Genomic DNA, 8,856 nt, shown 5'->3' on the forward strand with positions numbered 1-8,856 from the left:
CACATTTCCTTCTGTCCTATTATGCCCTCCATTTATTCCATTCTCTTCCTTGACTGTCCTCCCACAATAGTGTTTGCTTCTGATTATTTCTTTCCCCAACTTGCTGTTCCTTCTATTATCTTCCCTCTCCTGTCCCTTTCCCCCTTGCCTTCCTGCAGGGTAAAAGAGATTTCCATATCCAATTGAGTGTGTATTATGCCCTCCTTAAGCCAAATCCCTTGAGAGGAAGGTTCACTTATTTCCTTTCATCTCCCAGCTCCTCCCCTCCATTGTAAAAGCTTTCTCTTCTCTTTTACGTGAGATGATTTGCTACATTCTACCTCTCCCTTTCTCTTACTGTTAGTATATTCCATTCAACAGTAAATTTGTTTTCATCTTCAACTTCATGTGCCCTCAGTCTCTCTCTCTCTCTCTCTCTCTCTCTCTCTCTCTCTCTCTCTCTCTCTCTCTCTCTCTCTCTGTATGTATGTATATATATACACACACATATGTATATATACATACATATATATGCACATATGTGTGTATACGTAATGTAAACATTTCAACTTTAATAGTTCCTTAAGCCTTCACTTTCCTGTTTACCTTTTCATGTTTCACTTGATTCTTGTATTTGAAAGTCAAATTGTCTTTTAACCTCTGGTCTTTTCAACAAGAATGCTTGAAAGTCGTCTATTTCATTGAAATTCCATTTTCCCCCTGAAGTATTATACTCACTTATGCTGGGTAGGTGATTTTTGGTATTAATCCTATCTCCTTTGACTTCTGGAATATCATATTTCAAGCCCTCCAGTCCCTTAGTTTAAAATTTGCTAAATCCTGTGTTATCCTGATTGGATTTCCACAATACTCAAATTCTTTCTTTCTGACACTTTTGTAATATTTTCTCCTTGACTTGAGAGCTCCAGAGTTTGGCTACAATATTCCCAGTTTTCCTTTTGGGATCTATTTAAGGAGATGATTGGTGAATTCTTCTGATTTCTATTTTACCCTCTGGTTCTAGAATATCAGGGCAGTTTTCCTCAATAATTTCTTGGAAGATGATGTTTAGGCTCTTTTTTTGATCATGGCTTTCAGGTAGACCAATAATTTTTAAATTGTCTCTCCTGGACCTATTTTCTGGGTCACTTGTTTTTCCAATGAGATATTTCGCATTGTCTTCTATTTTTTCATTGTTTTAGTTTTGTTTTCTAATTTCTTGGTTTCTCATAAAATCATTAGCTTGCATCTGCTCCATTATAATTTTTAAAGAACTATTTTCTTCAGTGAGCTGTTGAACCTCCCTTTCCATTTGAATGATTCTGCTTTTTAAAGCATTCTTCTCCTTATTGACTTTTTGGACCTCTTTTGCCATTTTGGTTAGTCTATTTTTAAAAGTGTTATTTTCTTCAACATTTTTTTGAGTCTCCTTTAGCAAGCTGTTAACTTACTTTTCATGATTTTCTTACATCACTCTCATTTCCCTTCCCAATTTTTCCTCCACCTCTCTTATGAATTTCAAAATCCTTTTAGTGCTATTCCATGACCTGAGATCACTACACATTTTTTTAGAAGTTTTGGATGTAGAAGCCTTGACTTTGATGTCTTCCTCTGATGGTATGCTAAATTCTTCCTCATCTGAAAGGATGAAAGAAAATACCTTTTAACTGAGAAAGTAGTCTTCTATAGTCTTCTTTTCCTTTCTTTGGGCATTTGTCAAGTGGAGGGTATACTCCTGTAAGTTCTCAGTTCTCCAAGGTGGTACAATGAAGGGAGAGGACTTTATTCCTGTTCTTGCCTGCACTCTCATCTGGGAGCAACCACAAGCACTCTTTTACACCCAGGAACTGTGAGTAGGATTCTCTCTCCAAAGCCACCACCAGCTCCACAATGCGAATGCTCCTCCTCACCCCAGGACCACCACTCAGGACTGAGACCCAGATAGGCCCCTACATTCCCCCAGGGTCTTTAGGCTGAGGATTTCAAAAGTGAATGCTGCTGCCACAGTGGAACCAGGGCTAGGGCCAGACCACATACCCCTCTCACCCAGGTGAAAGAGCTTTCTCACTGACCTTTGAAACTGTCTTTGGCGTTTGTGGGTGGAGAAATCTGGGGGCCACAGCTGCTATCCACGATTCCATGTCCTGAAGTCTGCTCCAAACCTGTCCATGCCATGCCCCACTGCCCATACTGGACTTCGTTCTGCTCCAAGCATGGTGTGATCAACCTTTGCTATTGACTTTCCTGGCTGTCTTGGTCTGGAAATCTCTTTCATTCTCTCGTTTTCTGGCTTCTGCTGCTCTAGAATTTGTTTAGAGGCATTTTTACAGCTATTTTATGGGGTGTGGAGGGAGAGCTAGAGCAAGTTCATCTTTCCAGTCATCCATACTGGCTCCTCCCATTCTTGTTGTTTTCTATCTTCATAACACCACTAATTTATATCTCTTCCCTCCCCTTAAACAGTGATAATCAGAGGTGAGGCCTTCAGCACCCAAATGTGTTTTTCTACAAAACCAATCTGAACACATCACTCTCTAATTTCAGTAAACTACACCAGTTCCCACTCATGACCAGGATCCCATAGGAAATCCTCTTAGGGATTAACAGTCATTGCTAATGAAGCCAGAACATGCTTGGCAGTTTTATGAATCATCCTTCCTCATAGTAGCACATCCAGAATTGCTTCCTGTTGTTTTTTATTATGTCCAACACTCCCTTTCATCTGTACATTTATGGTGGCTGTCCCCAGCGCCTGGAATTCACTCTCTTCAAAGTTCCACCCCTCAGAATCCTACTTGTCCTTCAAGGCTCAGCTGAAGCAAACCTTGACTGCATAAGTCATCCTCCAGTTCCTACTGCCTTCCACCCCAATATGCACTCTTACCTAGTTTCAGCATAAGACCCCAAAAGACAGGGTTCTATTGTGTAATGTGGGCACTATGTTGAAAAAGAGACCTGGCCCTCAATTGATGAGAGAATGCTGACCACAATGTTTCATATCTACCATGAGGGATTAACTGGAGATGATTAGAAGCAGGTCAATACAGATTCTCCAGGAGGGTGCTTAAAGACCCAGGATCAGTGGTACTCTCAGGTCCTCCTAGCTGCAGACTGGTTTGGAAGCCTGACTCACCATATTCCTTGAATTCCAAGGTTTGTAGCCCTAGAGCCTGCTAAGAGTATTCATATGCTAGGTGAGAAAATTCCATCTCCTGTTTGGAACTCAGACCCAATCTCTCTCTCTGAATCGAGGGGTCACTGACTCAAGGCCATTCTTTGCCATATTCTCATCTATAGAATTTTTCTGATTTCTGTTGGGTTTTACTTAGACAAATGACTTACCTGCTATGTATTATTTCTCTTGGTCTCTGTGTTGCAGGTACTGTCAGGATGGTCCATCTGCTTCTCTCTGCAGATGTGGACTTGACCTCAAATCACATCTATCCAATGCCATCTCTGAGTCACGTCTACATATTTAGGTAACTCAAACATATTTATAGCCTATATATACATTGTTCTAAACATACCAGTCTACATCTTCACTACCACAAATGTATAGTAAGTTCTTTGGGCACAGAACGTGTTTATACATTATCTCTTTATTCCTAACAATTAGCAGAGTTCCAGTCTCTTAGGAGGTGCTGCACAAAATATTTCTTTATGGATGAAACTTCATTTGTCTGAAGAGTAAAGTGAGGGAAGGACAAGGAAAGTGATTTGCCCATAGTCCCCCAGAAATGCAGTGTTGGGGCAGGATGAAAACTCAAATGTCTTCTGGGATCAAGTGTACTACTCTATTAATTATGTCACGATGTATCTTGTAAGCATATTTTCCAAAAATATAGAGTTATGAATGCCAAATGACTGGGGAATAGTCACCCCTCCCTCTGTCACTGGATATCCCTGCCCAAAATTGAGGTTGGAAAGGAAGGAAGGATAAGGACAAGACCTGAGACCTTAAAGAGAGTGAGAGGAGCAGTATGAGCTTCTGATATTATGACAGAGCAGGCCCACAGGACAGATAGTGATAGAGGCAAGAATGAACGTACATGAAGACATATGTACATATGAGTATAAAATATATATAAATGATATTGCTAGAGATATGTGTGGATATATATACATAAACATGCTTTCATATGTATGCATCTGTGTATCTCTGTATTATGAATATTTTCTATAGTGTAATGACACCTATGGACTACTCCTCTTAAGAATAATTTCTTAATAATTAAACAAAATACTGAAATTCAAGTAGAAGTTTGTGGAAATGAATAAAATTTCCCTTCCTTCAAGTTCACAGAACATCCAAAACTACTCATGGGCCCTAGGTTAAGAGTGGCTGGCATACACAGAAATGTATGCATGTATACATGTGGGAATGACTCTGGATATTATATTGTATGCATATGTATGTGCACTCCTAGGTGTTCATATACATATATATATATATATATATATATATATATACATCATATATCTATGTGTATGAATGAATAAGGTTATATATATATGTATACATACATACATATGTTTTCATAAGCATGTATACTTTTTCCATATTATAACCTTAAAATTCAAGCTCCTCTCTGTCCAAATTTCACCCCAATACTCATCTGTAATCTACAGAAATCTGAGGCTCTTGGAGTTCCATGGACAGTTGAGCAAACAATATTACTTTCAGAAAAGTTTTGTGAGAGCTAGAGAGGGAGTTAATGAACCAGTTGGCCCACAGGGGATATCTCTTCCTTAGATTGTAGGAGCCATGACTGATAAGTACCCAAGAATAATGGGAATGACCAGTGGATTGGGGATAATGGCCCACACCAATCCAACATTAATTCCCCCAATACCCTTGTGTACAGGTTAGTGTTTGGAGAGAATCTAAGTCTTTAGCAGGGAAACACCACTTACAAAAGCTTTATCTGAACTTCAAGGCATTGGGGAGTTCATCTGCTGAGGCCAGTGTTTGAGAAATCTCCACCTTTGGTGCCTGAAAGCAAATAGAAAATCTTTTTTTTAAATCTATGTGATTGGGAGGAGGGGTGATATAAGTATGAAAGAGGAACTGTCCTGAATCCTGCCACAATCCCGCCCCCCTTCATGCTCCAGGGTCTGGCCAGGAGGTTCCTGAGAAGGACAGACACAGGCATCAGCAGCAGGACCAGACACAGGAGCCATCAGGGCAAAAAGGAATAAGGGAAGCTCTCCATCTGCATCCTTGCCTTGCAATTCTTTATCTTCCTTGGATCCACCGAAGATTTTTCTGTGAGTTTAACCCTTTCTTTACACATTTATATTGATCCCCTCAATGTGCACAGCTGGAAACCTAGTCACTCTGGGAAATGAGGAGTGGGGCAATGAAGAAGTTTCTGTCAGTGTTTTCTGAAGTGTTATGCTTCCCTTGGAGACAAGAGCAGCCCCCAATCTTCAGACACTTTTTTATATGGCCCCATCAGGGAGGGAGAGTTTGTTTGGAGTGCTTCAGAAGTCCCTACAGCCAGAGGGTGTGAAAGTACTTGCTCCCCATTCTCCAGTCCCAGGCTCTGGCTCAGGGGGAGTGGAGCCCATACCTCTTTGATTTTCTCCTGTTATCGATCTGGATTAGCAGCCCCACCCTTTCACCAACATTTGTCCCTTAATCACATCATTTGCCAATAAAGATGAGCTGAAGCCACAGCAACCAACAATGCAGAAACCTGCACTCAGTCAGATTCTGTGCTGGTCAATTACCTGGTTGTGCAGGAGGTGAGGACCTGCTGCTGCTGCTGCATCCTCCTTCCCTCTGCCCACTCTCAGTACAAGATCAGCTACTCCGGATCAGGGACAGTTCCATCGTCTTTGTGTTTCCAGCACCAAACCCAGTGGTGAAAATGATTCTGGGCCCAGGATCTCCAAACAGTAAATATTGAGCAAATGTTTATTGTCATTTGGTATAGATACACAATAAAGAGATCGTTGCATTTTCTTCCCTCCTTTCCACAGGTGATTGACTACGGATGTGGAACACTGTTGGACCGAGTTGATATGATGGTTAGTTGTGATGAAATATTTTTTCTTTTCTGTTCTGATTCTTTCACCTTAAAAAACTGATTCTGGGTAGGGAGCAGTGTATAGAACAATAAAAAAAACTATGCAAAAGGGGAAAAAGTCATTCTTTGAAAATTTAAAATATAAACAAATGGGTGAATAAATTTACGAATTAATAAAAGGGTAAATGAATAAATTAATGTATACATACATAACATTTGATGAATCAACAAATGTGTATTGCCTTGAATTAAGTGATTCCAGCCCACCCCTAGGCCTGTCCACATAGGCTATAGTTGGGAGTCAAACTCTCATGTACTAAAGAAAGAGAAGAAGAGAGGAGAGTGAAGCAGGATGATTTGAAGTGTGGTCAGAAAGGAAAGAAGAGACAATCTTCTTCAGAAGGCTCATTTCTATACTTGACTGTCACATCATGACAAGAGAAAGTGGAGCAAACTTTTCAAAGGCCTACTATGAGCTAGGCACAATGTTAAGCACTTTAAAAATATCTTGTTTGGTCGTCTGAAGAACCCCTTGAACTTAGTGCTATTGTTGGCCTCATTTTACAGTTGAGGAAACTGACGAAGACAGATGCTAAGTGACTTATCCAGGGTCACACAACTAAGGTGACTAGTGAGACATAGTTTCTGGGAAATAATAAGTTGAGAATAATGGCACTCCCAGAAGTCAAAGATGCCCCCTGGAGAACACTGAAAGCTTCAAAAGTCTTTGAAAATCAGAGTGTGCTAGGGGGTGGAAATCAACTCTGATTGGTTAAAAATCAATGACAGGATGGATGAGGAGGTGGGCTGAAAGACTTCAGCTCCACCTCCTGAGGTTGTAATGAGGTTCAGGTGCCTCTAGGTAACTGAACAAAGGCATCCATCTCTACCTAGTCACTGGACAATGAACCATAGTGGGGTAAGAGTAATAACTACATAGGATCATCTTTGTAAGATCTTCTAGTTAGGTCTGGTCACACAAATGACAGAAAAGCATGTACCCTGGGGATTTGGGCAATGCCATCTATCAGCAATGTCCTTCAGAGACTGACTAAATAACTTATAGGTGTCTAGTTTCTGAATGATGAAATAGGAAAGGAAACGCTTAACCTTCATTGAATAATTAGTTATTAACATGAGTGAAACAATAATTTCTCTACTAAGTGACAGAGACTAGACTTTAACTCATTTCTTACTCTAAACTCTGGGCACTCTGGTGCATCCTAGCCACACCCCAAAGAGAGGGAGTAGGGAAGAGGAGGTTCTACTTGAAGGTAAAGATGGGACGAAATCTCTGAAAAAGTCCCTGACACCCTTCCTTGTTTTTATCTCCCCAAGGCGTATGAGAGGAGCAGGACTTCTTGAAGCTAGCACCAACCATCATGGCTGTGTCCCCCACAACTGGGCAGCCTGAATATATTCATGACAATACAACAGAAAGAAGTGCAAATGGGAGTTCAGATCATAACAAAACTGAAAATTTATGTTTGGGTCAATGGATGTGGATCCTCACAATGCTCACTGCCCTGGTTGGGCTGATGGGGAACAGCATCGTCCTGTGGCTCCTGGGCTTTTGCATCAAGAGGAACCCCTTCTCCATCTACATCCTCAACCTAGCTGGGGCCGACTCCCTCTTCCTCTGTTGCTCCTTTTTGATCTCCATACTTGAATTTGTGAGATATTTGTGTGATTCTTTCATGCAGAAGTTATTGCTATACGTCACATATGCATTCTACACTGTAAGTGTGAGCCTCCTGGCTGCGATTAGTACCGAACGCTGTCTATCTGTGCTCTTTCCTTTCTGGTACAGATGTCACCGCCCCAAGTGCACGTCTGCAGCTGTGTGCACTGTCCTCTGGACTCTGGGCTGCCTGCTTGAGGTAGTTGGTATTGTCATTTGTTATTTTTCATCTACTGGCCTCAAGGAAAACATGTGTCTTGAGTTCTTCATCACTGAGCTTGTATGGTTCATCATTTTAACTTGTGTGCTGTGTGTGTCCAGCCTGATTCTGCTGCTGAGGGTCCAGTGCAGCTCCCAGCGCCGGCAGCCCCCCAGGCTCTACCTCCTCATCCTGCTCACAGTCCTCATGTTCCTGCTCTGTGGCCTGCCCATGGAGATTGGGGAATTCATGAGTCGTTTCAACATAGATGTAATGACTCAATGGCTCCGTCAGCTCCTGGCCTGTGTGAACAGCAGTGCCAACCCTTTCATTTACTTCTTCATGGGCAAACATATGCATAAAAAGAAGCAGCAACTCAGGGTGGCCCTCCAGAGGGCCCTGGAGGATGAGCAGGATCTGGAAAGTGAGACAAGGGACTCCGCACACACCAACAAGCTGTCCTTCTGATACTAAGAATGAGATGCTCAGACTCAAGAGTCTTTGAAATTACCCCCAAGCCCAAGTCCAGCTGCAGACCCTTCCCACCTCCCTGGGAGGGAAAGCAGGATTCCCCCTTCCATCCCTTATGTTAGTGCCCAGCGTTTGAATTCTAAGTGATGAACAAACATTTATTAGGTGCCAACTATGTGCCAGACAGCTGGGCAGTGATGAGGATGGAGCTCCAGGGGGAAGAATGGGAAGAACTACAGTCAAATCTGGTCTGAAAAAAGCTGTGTGACCCTGGGCAAGTCACTTAATTCACTTTGCCTCAGTTTCCTCATCTGGAAAATGAGACGGCTAAGGAAATAACCAACCACTCTAGTATCTTTGCCAAGAAAAGCCCAGATGGGATCACAAAGAGTCACATGACTGAACAGCAAGACTATACCAGGCACTGTACTAAGTGCATTACAAATATCTCATTTAACTCTCTCAATATACCTAAAAGGTACATGCTTCCATGA

At 41.7% G+C, this 8,856-nt stretch overlaps 1 protein-coding gene across 1 annotated transcript; it reads left to right on the plus strand.

Moving 5' to 3' along the window:
* Window positions 1-7,393: 7,393 nt before the first annotated feature.
* On the plus strand, window positions 7,394-8,359 carry LOC140522531 (mas-related G-protein coupled receptor member X1-like). The gene has a single exon (XM_072637942.1). It carries the CDS (start codon window positions 7,394-7,396, stop codon window positions 8,357-8,359), a length of 966 nt encoding a protein of 321 aa, XP_072494043.1.
* The last annotated feature ends 497 nt before the right edge of the window (window positions 8,360-8,856 follow it).

The sequence above is a fragment of the Notamacropus eugenii genome, chromosome 2 (assembly GCF_028372415.1).
Source record: "Notamacropus eugenii isolate mMacEug1 chromosome 2, mMacEug1.pri_v2, whole genome shotgun sequence".
Taxonomy (NCBI): domain Eukaryota; kingdom Metazoa; phylum Chordata; class Mammalia; order Diprotodontia; family Macropodidae; genus Notamacropus; species Notamacropus eugenii.